The following is a 24,303-nucleotide window of genomic DNA, read 5'->3' on the forward strand; positions in this document are numbered from 1 at the left end:
ATGTTTAGTTCTGATGTAAATTAGTATGCTAATTAACTAATATGTTGAAGTTTGCTGATCGTTTATTTAGTACTTTTGATATAAAGTTATCTTACCAACCCACTAGTACTCTCTTTTTAGAATTAAGAGAGGGGGGATATGTAAGAGGTAAAAATGTCGCGTAAAAATTAATAAGTGAAAGGGGGGGTTCACAAGCGGTTTCTTTATAATATCTGATACCAGGGGCCACCGACTGATGACAGGCCCTGGTGTTAAGCAAATTGTGATTTAAAAAAAGGACAAAAAAAAATTTGGAAGTGAAAAACAACGCATGTTTTCTTTTTTCCGGCAAAATTAATTTATTTTAAGGATTCAAAATTTTTACTAGTTTCATACTTTTGCGCCATTCTAATTTCGCCCCATTTCTTTTAAATCACGTGTAGCTAACTTACGCTTGACGATTCTACAATGACTTTTTTACTACCCTTTAGCAATGAACTATCGTACAAATGAGGCTTAATTACCTCCCTTTCAGCGCTTTCGCAGAGGGGAGGGAATTAGGGTTGGACCATCTCCCGAAACAGGTTGTGGGGGAATGAAATTGGTGACGTAGCTCCGGAAGCACTCGCGGAGCACTTTAAGACGATTTCAATAGGAAATGGCATTGCTTCGCTCCTATTTTTGGACGTAAAAGCATAATTCGGAAAAAAAAAAAAAAAAAATTAAGTCTTCGTGTCTTAATTTACCTTCTTTGATACTAGTGTCTCACCCATATTTTACGAGAATTATTTTGAATTCGAATAAAATGGAGGAACAAAACTTGATCATGAGTGATGTCAAACGATAATTATTATGAAACTAAACCAAGTTTGAATACAACTTAAAATAATTTTATTTGAAGAAAATGGTAATCTATGAGAGTCATTAAATTCGTAAACTGCTACAAAAAATCTTTTCCTGATTTGGAAGAGAAATTACTGTTATTCATTTACTTTAAAGTTTATCTTCAAAAAATTGTAGAAGAGAGAAAGAATCATTATTAATATTAATAATATAATAAATTAATATTAATTCTAAGAAGTAAAAAACGAATTTTTCAATGAATAATGATTGAATTTAATAATCTATAGCAACTATATTAGTTCAAAATAGTTATATATTTACATTTATAAAATATATACAACAACATAGAGGGAAAAATACAAATACTCAGAAACTGATTACCACATGGCAATACTTCATTTATACGTCTTTTATGAAAGAAATTAAATACCTCATGAAGCATTTTTAAAGCAATTACTGTTATTACAAGCAGATATTTCCCAAGTACTGTTACTCGTGTATAATGGAAAGATTTTGTAACTACTATGTTGATTCAAAATGCAAATAACTGTGTACATAAATGACTACAATAAATACATATATTAAAATATTATTTTTGCAGAATATTGAAATAACTATAGAGGAATATGTACGGAATATCAGAAGCTGGTTGGTACATAACGTTTCTTTAATAACCCCCCAAAAAAATTATCCTATGAAATATTTTTAAGATCAAACCTTTACTTTAAACTCATATTTCCAAGAACTATTGGCTGTGACTTTTCAAATGGATACCACTGATGAACATTCAAAGTATGATCAACTATGTAATTACTGATGTTTATGATTCAAATAAATGAAATAAGCTATAATAAATACATATACTGCAAAAAAATTGCATTTGTAGAATATATGCGCAACTGTAGATGGAAAAATATGCGTTATACGAAACTGACACAACAGGTTGGCACATAACGTTTTATTAATAACCCCACAAAGGAATATTATTCAATTGAAACATTTTTTAAAACAACTACCTTTACTTTAAACAGGTATTTCCAAGAACTATTGTTGTGACTTTTTAACTGGCTATCAATGAAAAAAATTCAAATTATAATCAGCTACGTAATTACTGATGATTATGGAACAAATAAATGAAATAAACTATAATGAATACATGCACTGAAATGTTTGCATTTGTAGAATATATGTACAACTCTAGATGATAAAAATATGTATTCTCCGAAAATGACACCACATAACGATTCGTTGAAGTTCATCATCCAATGATTTTTTGTTCGTTCGTTTGTTTTTTAACAGTTTAAGATGTTGCTAGAAATTAATCCATGAAATATTTAAATTTGCAAAATAGATAAAACAACTAAAAATGGAAAAATATTGATTATTTGACATTTAAACCACTCATTGTTCCAATATTTAACTGCTGTATTAAGAGATTTATTATCCTATGAAACATTTTTGAGAACTCGTACTATATTTCAAAGAGATATTCAAACAGCACACTCCGGATTGAAATGAAAAGATGCACAAATCATCAAATATATGCATATTTTTTTATTAATCTCCAATTAATTTACATTCTTAAATAATTTCATTCAATAAACATCATTGATTATGAAATAACAAAAAAGTGCGTAACATTTCGAATTCAAAGGTAATTTTTAAAAAACCACTCTGAAATCCATAACTATTCAGGGGCGAACAGGATTCCCCAAGATAGAACCAACCTTGACTCCCAAAGGTTTCAAAAAAAAAAAAAAGAAAAAAAAACCCCTCGAAAGTCCGCAGGTTTAAGGGGGGGGGGGGGGAACACCCCTAAAGCGCACAGGTTTTAGTCCGTAAAAAATTAAGTAAAATAAAATAAATAAACCGAAGGTACACAGGTTCAAGGGATGAAAGAAAAACTGAGCTTAGGTTTGAGGAAGCAAGGAAAAAAAAAAGAGGTTCAGGATTGAAGGGGTGCAAAAAAATAAAAAAAAGAATGAATGAAAAAAAAAAAAAAAACGAAGTCACACAAATTTGAGGGTGCAAAAAAGAAAATAATAATAACCAAGGTACACTGAGGGCGCATCGGCCGGCGGGCCCGTCCGCCCCTATCACTGTCTGACCCCTTTTTTTCCAATTATACCAAAACCTATGTTGCAGCTGCTCTTAATTTTCGTCATTAGTTATTTTATTTTTGCTTCTGTGTTTTAAATTCATTATAAACTACACCCCCCCTCACCGAACGAAAAAGGGAAAACAATATAGGAAGGAATACTAAGAATTAAAGAATTTATTTCAAAACACTAGGATAGTTTTTGAAAAATAATTTAAATGAAGTATAAAAAATTCTCCTGTTTCTTGGAAATGTCATGCCCAGGGCACGGGCAAGGGGAGCCCGTGCGATAAACAGTGCGAGCAGAAAAATTAAAATTGAAGATGCAAACCAGTATTGAGCTATGGAAATACGCAAGTCAGTGCTTCCAGGATGACGTCAGACACGACCGTTTCCCCCCTCCTTTAGCCACTAAGCGGCGAAACTGAAGAAAATATCTTCACCTCCGGATTCGCATTGCAAATGCAGCGACATCAGCATTGGCTATTTAGTGCCTTTTCGATCATTCAAGCACGCTTTTTCCCAAACTTGTCTCGCCAACCTGTTCCTGGATGTCGGCTTCTTGGTCGAACCACTATTCCGTCAGGGGTCGAAAGGAAGGTTACATACGTTTCTACCGAAGTGGGACATCTTTGCGTTGGTACTAGTAGCTCTGGTAGGTGCTGCTATACAACATGATTTAGAAGAAATTTTCAGTGAAAGCCTACCAAAGACCGCAACTTTAAACGCGTTTTACTCAAAACTTGAGAATGTCCACTTACATCCCTTTGCTGCTCACTGCCTCCATTGATGATGAAACAAAAACTAAAGTTGTCAGAAAATAAATAAAAATGCAGCTGTAAAATAGTTACATTTAGTTAATTTACTTATTTATTTTTGTTGTTGTTGTTCAGACGAACCTTTCAAAAGCGATTTGTCAGTTAGATTTTTTTTTTTTAATGTTGCCCGAATCGAAAAGTTGAAATTTGATTATTGAAAGAAAAATAAGTGCTTTTAAATTATTAAATACTTGGCGTATTTCGATAAAATAATTAAGTTCAGTTAGCATGGCCATTACTAGTTTTTAGTATACCCATAACTAAGCGAGTGAGACCATAACTGGTCAAACCAGTGCATTCCAATTTATGTCAAAATAATAGATAAATTATTGTCGAAAATTAATGAAAATTTTGTAGCTACAAAAGAGCGATTTTTTAACTCTAACACCGTGAGAGTAGGGTCAGGTGGGGTAAAATGGGTATAAAATAGCCTACTTTTGGATTTTCACTCAAGTATTTTTGTCAAAATATTTCGTTTCTAATTTTTTTTTTTTTTTTTTTTTTTTTTATGTATACATTACATATTAAATTTCTTGCGGTTCACGGTTACTGACAATTTCTTTTCCTTTTGTTTAAGCTTCGGCTTAATCCTTGTCCAATTGAATTCTTTCTTTCTGGGTTCGTACCTAAGAGAAAGCTCCTGGCCTTTGCTTGCATTCCTATTGGTTCCTGATCGGTTTATAACTTTGTCATTGGTGTTTGGCTAATCCGCTGTTTTTATCTTTTATGCTGCATGCTTATCTGCTCTTGGCTTTTGTCGGATGTCTTTTCATCCATAAGCTCATTATTTTTTGCATTGAAAAAGGCGTTCCCTGTAACGCCGAAACACGTGTCTGCTGTAATTTACAAATTTGTGCTTCTACTTACGTTGTTTGGTCTGACTTTACTATTCAGCACAAAGGTATTTATTTATCTTATTTGTGGCTTAAACGGGCCTTACGTTTACATTTTCCGCCTTTTATGCAATTTGTGTTTTTGTTTTTGTTTTCGGAATTTTTTGGTCTATTGTTGTATTTTGATCGTGACTTTTTACTTCTTGTTTCTTATTCATTCTGTTATTGTTTGATTTTGTTTATTTTCATTTGTTTTGGTTTTGCTTTTGATTATGTCTCAAATCAATAGGTTTGCCAATCTTCGGATTAAGAAATTTCGTTTTTTGAACCATTTAAAATTTCTTCAAGAGTGTAGGCGCAAGAAAATTATTCCGAAGTTTATTTCTTTGAAATGTAATTTACCACGTTCTGTAAAAATTGACAAAGTAATCTTTCGGTCGAAATTGGCTTTACTCAGAGCTTCGATCCAGGAAACTAGGAAACATTTATCGTTTATTGAACGTGAACTTTATGATTTACATCTTCCGGTTTCTAATTCCATTCCCAACTTTAACATTATTGACAGAAATTCTTGGTCTAGAACCCTTCGTTCCTCTGATAAACATCAAATTGTTTTGAAAAAGAAATTAGCTATGCTTTGTAAATCTTCTCATGTCGTTCCTCTTGATAATTTACCTGTTGTTAATAAGAATGTTGTTGTTAATCTTTCTAGCGTTCCATTAAGTAATTCTCAAATTGAGGCTCTAAAATGTAATGATAATTTTGCTGTGTGTGTTAATCCTTCTTTTTCAAAGCTTATTGCTCCTGTTGAGAAAGCTTTTAAATTTAGTGCCTTAACTTCCTCTCAAAAAGATTCGATTCGGCATCTTATAGCTTCTAATATTGACTTTAACATGAAAATTTATAAACCTGTATTTGCTAATACTGTTAGCCGTTCTGTTAAAGACTTAGTTTCGAATTCTGATCTGGTTGTTACCAAAGCTGACAAGGGTGGCCAAATTGTTGTTCTTGACAAATCATCTTATGTTGATAAAACTAATGATTTGATTTCTTCTGGGCCATATGCTGAAATTTCTAAAGATCCTAGTGATAAAGAGTTAAAAACTATTGCATCTGCTGTCAGGTCTGTTAAGTCTATTCCTTCAAATGTTAAACGCTCTGTTGTTCCATCTATTGCTAATTGTGCTAGATTTTATGCTTTACCTAAGGTGCATAAAGCTGGTATTCCTTTCAGGCCGATTGTTTCCAATATTGGTACGGCTTCGTACAAACTTGCAAAATATTTAGTCTCTGTGTTTTCTCCCCTTAGGAGTCACAATTTATTTACTATTAAAAATTCTGTTGAGTTTGTTAAAAAAATTCATAGTTTCGTTCCAAATAATTCTTTTATGGCTTCTTTTGATGTTAACTCTTTATTTACGAACGTTCCCGTCGAGGGTTCATTGTTATGCCTTCGTAGAAGACTTTCTGAATTTCATTTCACCAATACGGAAATTGAGGATTTAATTTTCCTTACCCGTACTTGTCTTAAGCAATGTTCTTTTGTTTTTAATGGGAATTTTTATATTATGATAGATGGTCTGGCTATGGGTAACCCACTTAGCCCCATTCTTAGTGATATTTACATGCATTATTTTGAGGTTAAGCTGTTCCAAAAACTGCAGTTCCAATTTTATGTTCGGTATGTTGATGATTGTTTTGTTCTAATGAACCAGAATCAGTTTGAGAGTGATGAGGTTTTATCTATTTTAAACTCCATTGATCCTCATATTCAGTTTTCTTGTGAGAAAGAACGGAATAATTGCATTTCATTTCTTGATGTACTTGTTTCTCGTACTGAAATTGGTTTTGAAACTACTGTTTATCGCAAACCTTTTGCTGTCTCTTTACCTCCTCATAGACTATCGTCTCATCCTCCAAATCAAAAATATTCTGCTTTCAATTCTTTTGTTTATCGCGCAATTAATATTTGTTCTTCGTCGGAACTTCTTAAATTGGAACTTAATTATCTTAAAGCTGTGGCAATTGATAGAGACTATCCGCCAACTTTGATTGATTCCATTTATAAAAAACTTTCAAATAAATCCCAAACTAATGTTCTTAACCGAACCTTCAACAGAAAGAATTTGGTTGTTTTGCCATTCTTTCCATCTGTAAGCTATCAGGTTGCTAAGATTCTAAAACGTTTCCAATTCCAGGTGGTGTTCTCTCCTATTAATAAACTTTCATTCTCTTCTCTTAAAGATCCTATTCACCCTCTTAATTGTTGTGGAATTTATAGAATTAATTGTAGTTGTAAACTTGCCTATATTGGACAGACTCGGCGTGCTTTAAAAATTCGCTTGAAAGAGCATCAAAATTATGTGAAAAAACAACAATTAAATAAGTCTAGTATTGCTCAACATTGTTGGGATTCGAATCACTCTTTTGATTTTAACTCTTATCAGATTATCCAAAAATGCCCCAATTCATCAGATCTTGACTTTTGGGAATCCTTTCATATTTTGAGGAACAGTTCTAACTTAGTTAACGATCTTAGTGCAGTTCCATATTTTTCTAACATTTGGCTCCCATATCTTTAATACTGTCCTTTCCCCATCCCCCCCCCTTTTTTTTCCACTCATTTTTATCTATCTTCCTTTGTTTATTTTTTCCTTTTTGTCTTGATTGACACCCCCTCCCCCCCAATGTTCTTCTATTTATCTTTATTTTTCCTTTTTTCGAAAATTTTTGTTTCTGTTTATTTTATTTCATGGTTTTCCATTCTGCTTTTCCTTTCTTGCGGTTCACGGTTACTGACAATTTCTTTTCCTTTTGTTTAAGCTTCGGCTTAATCCTTGTCCAATTGAATTCTTTCTTTCTGGGTTCGTACCTAAGAGAAAGCTCCTGGCCTTTGCTTGCATTCCTATTGGTTCCTGATCGGTTTATAACTTTGTCATTGGTGTTTGGCTAATCCGCTGTTTTTATCTTTTATGCTGCATGCTTATCTGCTCTTGGCTTTTGTCGGATGTCTTTTCATCCATAAGCTCATTATTTTTTGCATTGAAAAAGGCGTTCCCTGTAACGCCGAAACACGTGTCTGCTGTAATTTACAAATTTGTGCTTCTACTTACGTTGTCTGGTCTGACTTTACTATTCAGCACAAAGGTATTTATTTATCTTATACATTACATATGTTGAGAGTAGAATTAAATGATTTTCACACATAATTTGATACAAATTTATTTTTGAGAGGAGTGTTTATGACTATATATTTTGTATACCCATTTTACCCCACGCAGGTGAAAGTGGGTAGCCTATGGGGTAAAATGGGTATTAAAGTCTAAGAAGTGATAAAAAAGCATACTATCTGTTCAATGCAGTGTGATAGTAAAGGCATAAGAGTCAGTTATCAAAATTTAACTATTTAATTTTTAAAAAATAGTGCAAACAGTAAATTTGACAAAATATTAATAAGGTTTCTTTGAACGCATGATATCCATACTTGTCTTTCTTTTTAAAAAGTAATGGCCTATTGTTAATTTGTGGCTCATTAAAAATTTTTATTATTTGATGTTCTTCAATGAAATCCATGTCGTCTACATCAGGAATAATATAAAAAAAATCCCCCATCTCGGATTTTTTAAAAATATTTCACCTCATAAAATTTTCCTCAACAGCCATATATTTGCCAATAAGTTCTTTCTTGCTTGTTTCCTCGAAGTATAAAATTTATACCTTTGCACCTGTAGTTAAACTTTGCTTCATAAGCATATTTTCAACAGTTTCTATTCCAGATACTTCCTCTGAATGGAGACTTTCTTTTTCATCTATTTTTTATTTTCTTGTTTTTAAATTCCTTACGTTTTTCATTTTCAACTCTTAGCCTTTCTAAAACATCTTTGTCATATATTTCCTGTATTTGCTAGCACCTGTTTAAGTTGTTTTAAATAAATCATGCAGGTAGTTTTCAAATCTGAAGCACTTGTTGAAATTGCTGACAATATTGCCCTTTTCAAATCTTTAATAAGGTGACAAAATTGTGCTTTGTGACGCATACTTTTCAGATTGCAACGAGGATATGTTCCGAGAAGTTAAAGGTACATTAGAGAAATTGATTGAGTCTGATTGGAATCAAATAAAAATGTGACGAGCAGCAGGCTGGGCCCAGCATATTCTGAGGAAATTGTTATTTTATGCGCAAGTGCACACAAACACTAGAATAAGTATACCTGTGGCTTATTTTTATTTATTATGATGGAGTGAAGTTTATTTTATAAAATCATGGCATTGTGCATATTTTTATGTTTCAATCATTTTGAATTAACCACCAATGAATTAATATTCATTTAAAGGAAAATATGCTGTACCTTTTAAAACAACTTGCTGGAATGATAAGCCTAACCATATATACCCATTTTACCCCATTTTCAAAATATGAGATTAAAAATAGAAAAAAAATATTTTTTTTCTTCCCTTTAAGTTGAAGCAGCAATAAAAATGTCCAACTAAAGATATTATGACACAGTAATGAAAATTCCTCAAAAATGAGGAGCTGGAGATATAAGTTTAAGCAGACAACATGCGGTTTGAATTTATCGACTTCAATTTAAAGTGTTACCACTCACTAAAAAATAATTTATTGAAAAAATATATTTTGTGATATAGAATTCAGAACAGCCAAGTATAATGACCAACTCAAAAAAATGCAAATTTAATTTTAAAAAACTGACCTTTTAAACCATATATTTTGACTACCCATTTTACCCCAGTACCCATTTTACCCCACCTGACCCTATGCTTTCTTCGTGAACTAGAAAATCAACATCACAAGTGAACAACATTCCAAACTTAAAAAAATAAAATAAAAAGAAGTACATTAATTTGAATTCTGAAATTTTGAATTCAAATTATATTTTTCGCAATCACGAGTTGCGACAGGACCCTACTCATTGGACTTATTATTTGTAGAAACGGCTTTTGTCCCTCAAGTCTGCCCCTCCTCTTGGGCGGTGACGTGTGTATAGTTGTGTATGTGTAGGCTTTTGTGTGTGCGTAGACCTGTGTGTCAACGTATGCACGCTAACGTGCATACGTTGGCGTGTTTGTATGTGTGTAAAGGCGTGTGTGTGTGTGCATATGTATAAGCGTGTATGTGTATGAGCGTGCGTGTGTGTGGGACATGGACGCCACCGACCAGGAGAAGTAGATTCAGGGGGACAGTGTTCAGGACCAGAGGAGCCGCACCTGCAGAGGACGGTGGGTGGTGGTGGTCCCTGGTCCAAGTTGAAAAGGAACCACAACATCAAGTACGGTCAAATGAAAACAATTAGCAATCGTGATTGCTCAAAAAAAAAAAAAAACATATCCATTACTAGTCATTTACCCTAGATAAGCTTCTGTTATTTATGAAGAATATAGTATAAATATACATAGATAAACAGTGTTCGTTTTATTTTCTGTTTTAGAGCAATTCAAGTAAACTACGGTAAATAAATTACGGTGTAATCTATGTCTGTATTACAAAATATTGTTTACCATATTGATTTTTCTGTTGTTTTGAAATGCACTATCAATTCTAATATTTTATAATTTTCTACTACGCATAGGGTAACGGCACCAGTAACAGACAGTCATAAGTTTGGTTTAAAATAATAAGAACTTCAGGTAGGTAAAAGTGATGATTCTGATACCCATGAATACGGTGCAACCATCTAGCGTTATCAGAGTGAATTTTATGAGCTAGTTGGTATTTTCAAAGCAGTGGTGAAAGGTTATGAACAGCAACCACGAGTTCTGCCGGTGTTTCATGTTCATTTGAATTTAATAAGGTTTTAGATCCAAAAATAAGGAACTTTTGCACATTTTGAAGAGAAAGGTGGAATTTTTGTCTTATTACTCATCCTTTCCTTATTCCATCAGTTACTGGGTATCATCAGAATTCTTGGTATCTGTTACTGGAGGTTGGACCTCTTTTCGAACTTCAGCAAATAAAAATAATTTATTCAGAGGATCCAGAAGCAGCCAAACGTTGGATGAGATTTAGCTGCTTGACAGAAAAATAGTTTTTAAATTCTAAATACATTAAAAAGATCAGAAAATTGAGTTAACCTGAGAGAGATGTCTTCAGCATGTGTTACTGGTGTCGCTACTCTACTCTGTAAAATTTCTCCGACTTTTAGCATCAAAATTTTAATCACAAACTGTTGATTGCAAAAAATGATTAAATATCAGAAAAAAAATGCATTTTTTTTAAGTTTGACTACCTCTCTGCACAGAAAAAAAAACAAAAAATGTCCAAACTGCAAAGCCCATTTCACTCACCCGACAATTTGTTTTCATACGGATAAAATTTAATAGAGGAAGGATTACGGAGGAACTCTTGAAGGTTTTAAATGAAGTTACGTGTACTAACAATTAAAAAAAATATATCTCTCTTCCTGAGCAAGCTGTTAAGCAAAAACGTGGTACTTCTTTATTCTCCATTTTCTAATTAATGTTCTTATTTTCCTTTACTTTTTTCCCTTCGTTCTAGAAATTGTTTGGTATGAGAAGTGTCCGTGTTAAATACAGGTCAAAAAAATTACTCCAGTTTATCAATTACATTTAATGTGTGACGTGCTAAAAAATAGAGATAGTACTTTTTATTGCATGCATACTTCAAGAGTTTTCGCTTAATTTATGATTTCATGTCCGTTTTGGGATAAAGTTGCCCTTTATTAAATTTAATTTATTTTATTTTTTCTTTTTAAATTTCCAACATTTCAAAAGTCTTATTTAGCACGATGACTTTATTAAACCTACCGGTTATGATCCCTTCTGGTTCAAAGCTTGCATTTTTTTTTCCACTTTTGTTGTCTTAATCAGACTTATTTCTCTTGTAAGTGCCTATTATTTAAATTTTTCTTCGAAGAAGAAAATTTCCAATGCTTACAACGAATCTTTTCGAATACGAAACCATTCAATAATATTATGCCATTCGAGGTCATTGAAAAACAGGCCTATGACTTTAACTACTATCTCATACAGTAAAACCTACGTGAATCCTCAAAACAAATTTAAAAAATTAAAAACAAAGGAAAAAGAAGAAAATTAAGAAATTTTTGCAGTAAGAATGAACTATGAAATATTTAATTATATATTTCTCTCATCAAGGGACTTATTTCAATTTTTATGAAACTCTTCTTCTTTTGTCTCTAAAACATTTAAGCATGAAACTTCCTATTTTTTTTTTTTTTTTTTTTACTTTTTTAAATGCCTTCCCCAGTAGCACCAGAACGTTCAAATCTGGTACAGAAATCGTGTTATTGGTCGAATGACGGTGTTAAGTGTTACACTTGCACGTAAAATTAGACGTACAGCAACAGTGATATTATCACGGTGCCAGTCTAGTTCTGAGGGGACTTCATATTAGACGTTCAAAAAACGTTCTAATGTCACGGTGTTATTCCCGTGCTAAAATAACGTAATATTTGACGTTCAGCTGTCACCGCATCCGAGCGCCCTCTATATCTGTTTACAGTGGAATAGTTACAGAAACTTTCTTTGCTTGCCAACTTCAACCACTTTCGGAGCAACTGCTGAAAAACAAGCCGAGCTAAGGATTATTCTTTTATCAAAAGTAAGTGATAAATTTAATTATAATTACTTTTAAATCTTTCACATGTTAATTTTGTTTATAAATCGAATTTCATTTAAATTTTGAGTTAATTGGGGTTTTTTTTCTTAGCTTCGAACATTCTGCAAAACTTAATTGTTAAATATGTATAATTTAATATCAATGGTTATTTCACGGATATATTTTTCGCTAACGTTTCTTTGTGCAATTTTCATTTCTGATCTGAATTCGAATTGATTGCTACATTTATTTTCCTTAAAGTGGTTGTTTTAGTTATTCTTGTTTTCGACTATGAATTTTAAGTTGCAATAGAGTATACATATATTCAGTAGTTTTTGATGCATTTAAAATGCTTTATTTTCAAGTTTTTATACTTTTAAGAAAGTAGACGACTCACATAATGATTCTATTATTACAAAAATAAACCTCCAAAATTTTTATGAAAAATGTGTTGCTGCTGTAAAATGTGGTACATACTGTACAGAAATCAGAAAATTAGTACTCTTGAATGTTGAGACAGAAAATGATTCTAAATTATTTAAAGATTTTTTGAATTTAAAATATTCATGATAAAGAATCAATTTTATCAACAGAAAAGGTCTCAATCAAAAAAGTACCTAAAAAATTATGGCGTTGAAAATGGTCAAGATTATAAAAACAAGATTCGTTGTATAATGCATTCAATTTGTTCTATTCTAAAGTAATATTTCCTGTTGTTAAAGATATTATGTCTGACTATGCTTTTTTGTTTTTATTCATTTGTTTTTTTTTTCTCAGAAGCAAGTTGAAATAAATGCTAGGTTATGTTTTCGGTTTATAAAAATAGAATGCGTATTGCTTGTTTATTCTATCGCAGTAAAACAAAATGGCGAGCTGCTACCAGCTGTTGATTCCATCACCTGGTGCTTGAAAGTTTTCTGCGTTTAATATTCCCGCACAGATTTAACAAATAAAAAAGACTGGCAAAAATCAGCTAATTGAACTGAAAACGGATGGGGAAAGAGAAATAATATTACATAGAAGTGTTGGCTTAAGGAGTAAAAATTATCTCCCAGTGTTTTTTGTATTAAGAAAAATATTCTCTATGTAACGAATTGTTTGAACACAGATTTTTTTTTTTTTTAAGTCTTTATTTCGAGTTTTAGATCCGGCTTTTTAATTTTTAATGTCTTTTTGGCGAAAAACCAGCCTTGCTCTTGCATCAATCAGCATACTATAAGTGGAATTAAATTGTATTAAATTATGAGTAGAGTATGTTTTGTGCCATTTTTAAATAGGATCGAATTTATGTCGAATCAAGGGGCAAAAAAATCCTCAACCTGACCTTTTCATATTTTCATGAAACTTTGAAAAATCTTCTTTTCCACTTCTTAAATCTGTAAATAATTTTGAAAAAAAAAATCAATCATTCATAACTTATGATTTTGAAAATTCGTTAAAAAGCATTTGCTGGTCGGCAGTGCTTTCTAATATTTAACTGCATTTCTATGAGAACTTCAGTCTTGTAAAATAGCTCCTTTTGAAATACAATTACGTGCACTTTAATTCGATATGTAAATTGAAATCCTTTTAAAAATATGTTTCTCACGAAATTTCAAAAATACTTGAGATAGTGTCTTTCATCTCAAAAAATTAGTGCTAATCAAGGGTGTTTGTGATCCCAAATTTCCGAAAATTTTGGGCTGACGCAATCTAAAACTAAAAAAGTATTAAATTTTTTTTTTTAAGTGGTACTTTTCAAATGATTTCAAATGTAAAGGGGTCAACTTCCATAAATTTCACTGTCTATAGAAAAAAGTACTTGAGTCCACCATCACCCCTGGTGCTATCCCTTAATGGTTTCACTCTGAAAGCTTTTTTTCTTTTTTCAAAATCTCTAAAAGACATTATCTCAAAAAAATGAGATTTTTTTTTCCTAAATATTGAGTTATGTGAAAAAAAAATAAATTCGAAGAGTATTTAAGTTACTGATCAAGTTAAAGTGCATGTAATTGTCAGCCATTACACAATCCTGATGCTCCCATAGCTTTGAGATATCATTTCAAAGCACTGCAGGAAGGCATATTAACAAACATCAATTACTCATTAATTGCGTCGCCTGGGTTTGCACGGTCTACCTCGAAAATAAAAGTTATGTCAAGTGACCATTGTTCAGCAATCACTCTTGAACAAAAAACTAAAAAAATCAGTAACATTTTGCGGCAGCTTCCGGGAAAATAACCAAAAAGGGAACATTTTAAGTATCTCGATCACAGGAAAATCCTCAAAGCAAAACTCAGAATTTTATTTGTTCATGTTTGAGAAAAAAAAATGCAACAGATCTTTTTTCTCAATGATTTTCTGCATACTACAAATTTCAATAAAAGCATTGTTACGGAAAGTTGATGAAGCACTGATAATTTGAATAGAGGAAAGCCCTCGAAAAATAGAGATTTTATGTCGAAATCTAAGTATTATAATTGTTATGGTGTACCGTGGAAGGTTGAGAAAAAATAGTTATCACTGAATTGTTTGGTATATTAAAATGCAATTATAAAAATATATATGATTTGATTTCCTTTTGCTGTAATGATAGATTGATAGATTTTCAAAGAATTACTACGTGCACAAAATAACACATGAAGCATAAATTACAGACAAATATTTAATTTGAATATAAACTTATAATACAGTATAATTAGTTATGATGATATATTATATATTTAGATCGTATAGTGGTAGTACACAATCATGTTAGCCGCACGAAAATATAAACTATTGAAAACAGTTGAAATGTATTAAAAATCTGATTTATAACATTCTTATCATTTATCTTTCATTTATCAAGAATCAATATAAATAAAGATACAACTTTAAATATATGCAGTTATAAGGTACCTTATGATTATAATTCAAATTACTCACGTTCAGTGGCGGATCCACGGGGGGGGGCTAAGGGGGCTATAGCCCCCCCCCCCCCATGAGGTCTGAACTTACACTAGATAAAATCGAAATTTCAGAGATTTTTAATACTGCAATATTGTTACATGTTTAAGTTTGTATTATATTTAAATAAATATAGAAGCACTATCAGTGGCTGATCCACGGGGGGGGGGCTAAAGGGGCTATAGACCCCCCCCCATGAGGTCTTAACTTACACTAGATAAAATCGAAATTTCAGAGATTTTTAATACTGCGATATTGTAACATGTTTAAGTTTGTATTATATTTAAATAAATATAGAAGCACTATATAGAGCGGCGTATACATGGGGGAGGGGAGAGAGCATAAGGGACTGTAGCTTCTTCTCTCATTTCGTCAAAACTTACGACAGATTAAATTGTGATCTGCAATGGCACGGAACGGCTCAGAGGGAATAATTTCATTCTGCGATCGAGGTATTTTTTAATCTGAAAGTTAGCCGTAATATATTTTACATCATTCCAAGGCTAAGGGAGCTATAGCCCCCCCCCCCTCCTCTCCCATAAGGTCAAAATTTACACTAGATAAAACCGAAATTTCGAAGATTTTAAATACGTCAATACTTCTGCGAATTACAAACATGCATTATATTTTATTAAATATAAACACTATATACGGTGGTTTATTAATGGCGAGTTTGGGGTGGGAGGGGGGGTAGTAAGGGGACTGTGACCCCTTCTCCCCTTTGGCTAAAACTTACAAGAGATTACAATGCGATTTGTAATTTCATGGAATGTCTTCGAGACAATAACTTTGTTCTGCTATCGAGGTTTTTAATCTGAAGTTATTACTTTCCAATTAACGCCGTCAGTGGCGAATCTATGAGGGGGGGGGGGGGCAAGGGAGTATAGCCCCCCCCCTACCTCCATGAGGTCAAAACTTATACTAGATAAAACTGAAATTTTATATTTTCTAATACTGCACTACTTATGGATATTTTATGTTTGTATTATATTAAATTAAATTTATACATTTCACTGGCGGATCTATGCGGGGGGGGGCTAAGGGGGTCTATAGTATCCCCTTGAGGTCAGAACTTACACTCGATAAAATTTCAGTTTTAGATATTTTTAATACTGCAATATTTTTACTAAGTTTGTAATATTTCATAAAATTTATACAGCTACAGAGCAGTGGGGAGGAGGGGGAGGTGCTAAGGATACTATAGCAACCCTTACCATTTGGTTAAAAATTACATTCATAGAAAATGAAATTTCAGCGATTTTCATTACTGCACCACTTTTGTAAACTTAAGCTAGGATTATGTTTACTAAATTCTCTTCCTGTCAACGGACACCACTGTTCTTTCTTTGAAGCCCGCGACATCCAGAATGAAAACCTGTCGTTCACTAATCCTTTTCAAAACGTTTAGGCAGTAAATTAAGCAAGTGTACTAAGCAAGCCGGAGAGGACGATACATAATGGCTACTGACAGGTATCATCAGGAGCAGGTATGGTGCAAAGACCCTGTGGTGCATCCCTATTTCCGCGGAAACCGATAATAGAGTCCCTCCCACTGAATTAGGAATATGCAGTCGGACTAGAAAAAAAGCAATACCCTCCCACTGAATTAGGAATATGCAGTCGGACTAGAAAAAAAGCAATAGTTCCTTTCTGTAATGTTGAATTGCTGACCATGTGTCTCGTTAGGACTTATGTTTATTGTAAATGAACTCTTAATAGGCTGTTTTTGCCCAGAGATAACATTGAGTACTCCTCTTTTGAACAACCAGCAATAGCACAACGAAGTAGTAATGCTCATAATATGCTAAGGTTACTGATAAGGAAACACCAAGAGCGAAAATTTAGTTAAAATAATAAAAGGTGGAAAATTGTGGAAAAGTTTTTCTGGGACGCGGCATCGGTTGTCGCAGTATTGAACTGTTGTTTTAACGAATTGCTTGTATTAAAATTCATACTTGGATTCTTGGTTTTTTCACACTTGTAAGTTTTGTTAATAAACAAATGTGGCAATTTTGTTGGACTGGCGCTTTAAAGGGCGGGCGCTAAATTGGAGTTTGACTTGATTTATTTCGCAATTGTTTTGATATTTTAAATATAAGTATTGTCGAGTGAATATGAAGCGTCGACTTACAGATTATTTTAGTAAAAGCAATACGCATATAACTAATGATTTCCAAGGACACGATGGAGTTAGTATCGATAAAATACCATCAGATTCCAAACAGCCGTATTCTAATAATGGACTACTACAACGCATGCCGACTACATCTAACGTTGAGAATGTGAACAACTGTACAGCTGGATGTGAGACTTCTAAAGAATAAGTAAATATATTTTCTTTAAAATTCAGCTATATTTTAAATATGTTATAACATACCAACAATGTATATTGATATACAAAAATAAAATTAAAATTATCGTTTAAAGCATAAATAAGTAAAATAGTAATCATGATTGCTGGTACATGGGGGGGGGTCATGTTAGCAGGAACCCCCTTTTTCAATGTAAAAAAAAGGTGTGAGATTATGGAGTCTAAGACGTTTAACGAATTTCTGCATCCATAAGCTTGCACTTTTTTTTTTTTTTTTTGCATTGAAAAATCTTTTTTTTTTACCCCAAAACATGGGCAAAAGATGAGGTGATTTCAAAGCAATCTGATAAAAATCAGGTGCCTTTGTTCAATTTTGAATTCATTTATTTATTTTTCACATGTTAAGTTTCAACATTTTATACTGAGGGTTTTTTTTTTTTTTTTTTTGCAATGCTACTATAGTTTTTTCTCTCTTCTACATTGGTACTCTCATAAGTTGAAAAAATAAAGGTGTGAATTTAGAATGCTTGCTAATGAATTAGACAATTTTTTTGAAATTTACTAAAACTTTGAAAAGGAATCTTATTTGTTCATATATTATTAAATAACTATCTTTTTGCATGAGAAAGATAGTTTCGTTTTCAGAAAATTGGTTTAACCATAAAAAATAATGAAAAATTATAGTGCTTAAATTTAAGATTTTTAAATTTTTTTTCTAGAGAATAATTCTTAAAATCGTGAGTGTTCGTGAATAGAGTTTCGTAAAATTGAGTGTCAACTGCATTTTAAATGCATTTAAACCGTTTTGCACATTCAAGATTTTTTGTATCAGGTAAATTATTTCTATTTGAATGTATTTTTAAGATAGGAATATGTATTATAATTTGTAGGGAATATATTAAATTACTTAACTTATAAATGTATTTTTTTTAAGAATCCTACTGATATAACATCTTTAACAAATTATCAATTATATGATATTGCATTAGCTGTTGGAAAGATTTTAGATGACGATAAAAAGCTGAAATATTTAAATGAAACATGGAAGCCTCCGGTGAGTTATAGCTTTCCAACAAGAGCTGAAGGAAAGCAGAACCGTAAATTTAGACGAGAATGGTTGGAGCAGTACAATTGGCTTGCTTACAGTGAGCTTTCGTCTGGTGGATTTTGTAAAATGTGCGTTCTGTTTGCACCAACTGGAGCTGGAATTGGAAATCAGGTGAGAAATTCCATCAGTTCATAAGTGGCATTTTTCAGAATTGAATTGAATTTTTTTTTAATAGTGTCAATATTCTTTATAGGCAAAATAATAGTTTAAGCGCTCTTCTCGATATATTGTTTTTCTGTTTTTTTTTTTTTTTTTTGGTTTATTTCTTAGATTCTTCCATAAAGTGGTGGTCAAAAGTTCTTTTCGGCTATTTCATTTATACTGACTGTCGTTATTAAATACATTTGAAAAATAGAAAAATTCAAGATAAGAAAGACCGCGATCTTTTAAAAAACGGGAATCGCGCCACCCCGCGCCTTAGTGCGAACTCAGCTTTAGGTTTTACGCAAATCTCATGACCCACTGAATACATTTCACGATGTCAATATCGATCAAGCTTCCATCATTCACAAGCCAAAGGAAGAAATAGACCAAAACAACCTCGTAGATAGAAAAATTATTATTAAAACAGTTCATTTAAATTAATTTTTAATTATTTTTGAAACATCAATGACAAAATATCTATGTTAACAGTTTTAACGTCGATGGCATCGATACATCATATTTTTTACATATGTTTAAGGCCTGTAAACTAAAAGTTATCATATTAGACAAGTAAATTCATAAGCTGTATTTATTTATAACAAATTTTTTTAATTGTCTAAGCAAAGTCCATAAAAATAGGAAGAATGGTAATTTTAATGAATTATTGAAATTACCTCAATTCGAAATCAAGTAATACAAAGGAATAAGCAACTCATGCATACTGTTAAAAGAAAAAACCTCGAATATCAACATAAATTAGTTTGAATAATTTCGAAAGACTTTTGCTTCTAATGTTCCACCCGGTTCTTAACACCTAAATTGGGATATTAATTGAGCGTCAATTTTTTCTTTATATTGCAGTTTAATAAGATGTTTATTTATTTTCAGGTGCTTAAAACATTCGTTAAGGAGCCGTTGATTAAGTTTAAGAAAGCTACAGAAGAACTAAAATATCACCAAACTACCCAATACCATCAATTTTCTGTGGAAAAAGCCCTGCATTTTAAACAATCCATGGAGCCTATTCCTGGAAGTTCAGTAAGTCATGTTGGCCTCCTGATAGACGCTAGAAAAGCCTCTATAATAGAGCAAAATTTAAAACGCTTGACGCCTATAGTAAAAACCGTACTGTTTTGTGCCCATAACAATCTGCCTTTGAGAGGTCATAGGGATGATGGCAATTTGAACAGCAGGGAAGAGCAAGAAAATGCATTAAGAGGAAACCAGGGTGTTTTCAAAAGTCTATTGGCTTTTAGAATTGATGCTGGTGATGAAGATTTGAAAACGCACCTTACCACTTGCAGAAAAAACAGTACACATATCAGCAAAACAATCCAAAACGACATAATCGAATGCATTGGCGATTATATCCGTTCGGAGATTACGAGTAGTATACAAAAAGCCAAATACTTCTCAATAATATGTGATGAAACCACAGATGAAAGTAAGAAGGAGCAGCTTACGTTTTGTGTGCGATATGTCGACATAGACAGTTTCACAACCAGGGAAGATTTCCTTGGATTCGTGGAACTCAAAGCGACAACTGGTTTATCGATTAAATCCGCAATAGACGAAGAACTGACAAAACTGAATTTGTCTTACAAATACCTCTGTGGACAAGGCTACGATGGAGCAAGCAACATGTCTGGGCCATTTAAGGGCGTTCAAGCTCTAATTTCCGAGCAGCAACCCCTCGCCATTTATACTCATTGTTTCAGCCATTCCCTGAATTTGTGCATCACAAAAAGCTGCCAAATTCCTGTTATAAGAAACGTAATGGGAACAGTTGAGACTGTCTCTGTGTTTCTCTCGGCTTCTGCGCACAGAACAAATGCATTAATCGATGTTGTAGAAAAGCAAGACTTTTCGGAAACTAAAAAAAAGAGATTGAAAGCACTTTGCCCTACACGGTGGGTAGAAAGGCATGACAGCCTAATAACATTTAAGGAACTACTTGTTCCTGTTGTGACTGTGCTGGAAAGTTTACATACAACTGCCTCTTCCGAAGCGTCAACAAAAGCATATATGTTAAATGCTTCAATAAAAAGGAGTGAATTTATTGTTGGCGTCGAAATATCAGTGTACTGTCTCAGTTTGACACTGAGGCTAAGTCAGCAGTTGCAAAGCCCGAAGCAGGATTTGTCTTCTGCATTAGCTAATGTGTCTCAAGTTTTGGACACTTTTCGGAGTGTAAGACAAAACGCAGAACTCGAATTTCAAACTATTTACAAAAACTGCCTTGAAATTGCTGAAGAATTGGATCTGGAGTTAGAAATACCCAGATCAGGAAAGCGTAAAAGTGCTCGAGACTGTACACCTCCAGAAAATCCAGAAGTTTATTTCAGACGAACAGTCTTTCTTCCTCTGATAGATCACTTCATTTCCGAGATTGATTGCAGATTTAGCAGAGATTTTCTTGGAGTGCTTCCCCTCGAAGGTCTAATTCCATCGAACTTGTCGAGGTATACTGACAAAAATATTATAACTGCTGCAGACAAATACAGGAATTTTACAGATGAACTAGGAAGTTTGAGCTTGCTATTAGCAGAAATCAAGATGTGGAGGAATAAATGGCTGCCGATATGCGGTCCTCCTACAACAGCTATCGGGGCACTGAAAGAGCTAGACCCTTCGTTTTTCCCATCTATTGCTGTTCTTCTCCAAATTTTCGCAACAATCCCAGTAACGACTTCAACAGCTGAACGTAGTTTTTCTACCTTAAAAAGGATAAAAACCTATTTAAGAAGCACAATGGGAGAAGTACGGTTAAATGGACTTGCTCTAGCAAATGTGGCAAGAGATAGAGATGTATCTGTCGACAAAATAATTGAACTCTTCTGCAAAAGTAAGAAGAGGAGAATGTGCTTGGAAAACTGGGAACATGTCAAATAATGTTTAAAGTATTTTTTTTTTTTTTTTTTTTGTTTTAAACTAGAGTAACAAATTAAATCATTTTATTTTCTTACAACTAATGTGCCTACTGTGTTTTTGAAAAACTGTTTCATAATCATTTTAAAAAATAGACTCTTTTGACAATTTTTTAGTGTATTTCATGTTTTACAAGTTAAAAATAAACATATGCTTATTTTAAATAACAAATGTCGTAACATTCTCGTGAAAAGGATGCTAAACGATATTATACTGGATTTTTTTTTTTTTAACAGACCTAAGTTAGCCCCCCCCCCCCCTTGTCCAAGTTCTAGATCCGCCACTGCTCACGTTAAATGATGAGCGGGCCCGCTATTACACTGGTGAACATTCGCAGGAGTTGCATTACTATTGTAGAGGTTGTCTTATTTGTTGGAGTCCATGTGATTCGCTGATTCGGAATTTTAACACAGTTCATTGTGCTTCTTGTTGGTATTCATTGATTGTACACTAATGATATGGAATATATCTTTCAGAATTTATTTTTGTCGGTAATCTTCCTTGATTTCTTCATATATCACTTCTCATAATGGACAGGACGATAATTTTCTTTTATTCTTCCAACATAATTAAATTCATTATGTATTAAATAGATTGAAAATAAGATGATCGCAGGACAGGAAACATCGAAAACTATACTAGACTACACATAATATATATATATATATATATATATATATATATATATATATATGGCATGACTGCATTATCTTCCTTTTATACCCGGGCGTGGACAGCAAGTCCAGACCCGGGTCGTTATCGCCTCAACACTCTTGTTTAAAGAACGGAACTTTTTCAAAAACTGCAGAGATCGTCGGGGGTTTACCTATATAACCTTCCTTTTTAGGCAAACCCCGCTCATGCCGCTACACAAGGGCAAACATAGCATCGCAGTCATAAAGTACATTCTAGACGTGTTCCCCCTCAATTCAAACGTGCTAGAGATTAGTACGCGTCAAGAAAGAGTTCCAGATCTCCTTGGTTCAATTTCTTTTAAACATCTGCCATCCATGATAAAATCAAGGCCAAAGTTAAAATTGGGCTAAATTATCTATTTTGTATGCAAAGGGAAATGTAATTTCCTCCGGCGGCGGCGCATATTTCTAACGGCAGATTTAGCATGGATGCTTTCTGAGTGTAATGGGTGTAATCTTGTGCGGTCAATGAACCTATTTGGCGCGGTAGAAAGAAGGGTGAAAAACTATCTTCTTCGAAAGGGCAAGCGTTGTATGAAAACTTGAAAAATAAATTCGGGGATGACAGGAATATACGGATTTTAAAAGTGTGGCAGTGTGATTCTTATCGCACTGTCACAATAATTAGTAGTTTTCAGTTGATATCTCCGCTAATTATTATCGGGGATTATTTTGAATAGCCAAACATAAATACGGGAAAATTAAAAATACATCGATACATGTTTCGATGTTCAGTTTACTGGCGTTCGGGAGAAGTAACTCGGACAGAGATAGATAGATTCATGCATAGATAGATAAGTACATACGCTCAGTTTTTAATTATGTAAAATGAATTATGAAAGATTTTTTTTTTTTTTAACCATATGCATCTTAATGATATAAAAGAGCAAAGTTTCTAAAAGTTTCATGTTAGTCTGAAATGGTCTGGTTGAGTGCCTAGTTGATTTAACATGTGAGTGACCCAATACGAAATAAAACACAAAGAAATTAAAACAGTAACAAATGAAATAAGCTTTTTTTTTACAATAAAAAACAAAAACAAATTAGTGCACATCTCTTCTTTATCTGACAACTTCCATTTCATCCTTTGGTATAAGTCCTAATAAACGCGATTTTGGAAAAATATCAATGAATATTTTCATATCTTGAAAATAATTCTAGTAATAACTCTGAATGTGTGGTACATTGATTCTTACCTTTCTTCATTATTTACTCTGAAATGTGCACAAAATAGATAATTTAAGTAATGCAACTAGCATCTTCTCCTGAAAGAAGCAGGCCATGTTTTATATGTGTACAAACTGGTTTTCCTATGTAGAAGTAGAATCAAGTTATGACACTTAAAATTATTACCCAGTTAGACTAAAAATACTAACCAATTCAGGTTCCATATCAAACAACAAATAAACACGCAAAAATGATGCATAAATGCAGAAATAAAGAGTATCAATTTATTTTTAAAATAATGAAAATATGTTTTTTGCAGTATGAAATGGTGGAAAAAAAGTACAATCATAGAAAACGCATAGAACTTTCTTAGTGATTTTTTTTTCCATCTTGGAGAAATTAAGGGTCTTGCTCGATGTATAGCACAAAAGTCACAAACATGGGTACTCGAGTTGGATTTTGAAATTCCTTTAGAAGTAGCATTGGTTTTCTGTGATTAAAACTAGAATCATATTTTATGTTTTTTTACATACATCATTACGTAATTTTTTTCATTAAAGAAAATCCTAAGTCAAATTGTCTCTTATGTTAAAAAAATGTATTGCCTCTCTATGAAAAAATGATGAACCACTGGGCTCCCAAGGTATGATCAACGGTTGTATTGTACTATTGGATTTGAACACTTCGGGTTACATTTTTTTCCAACTTATTTAGTTTAATTTGTATCATTCAAAAAATAAGAATGTTTACGTTAGGTGATGATTTCTGACTGTACTTCTAATTTTTTACGCACTTAATCTTATTATAAGCTGCAATTTTTATCTTTTTATTTGTATTTTCATTTCAGGCAGCCAAGG

General features: G+C 32.8%; 1 protein-coding gene across 1 annotated transcript; it reads left to right on the forward strand.

Moving 5' to 3' along the window:
* The first annotated feature begins 19,670 nt into the window (after window positions 1-19,670).
* On the forward strand, window positions 19,671-21,548 carry LOC129218758 (52 kDa repressor of the inhibitor of the protein kinase-like). Its single transcript, XM_054853082.1, has one exon. It carries the CDS (start codon window positions 19,671-19,673, stop codon window positions 21,546-21,548), a length of 1,878 nt encoding a protein of 625 aa, XP_054709057.1.
* The last annotated feature ends 2,755 nt before the right edge of the window (window positions 21,549-24,303 follow it).

This window comes from Uloborus diversus, chromosome 3, assembly GCF_026930045.1.
Source record: "Uloborus diversus isolate 005 chromosome 3, Udiv.v.3.1, whole genome shotgun sequence".
NCBI classification, from domain to species: Eukaryota; Metazoa; Arthropoda; class Arachnida; order Araneae; family Uloboridae; genus Uloborus; species Uloborus diversus.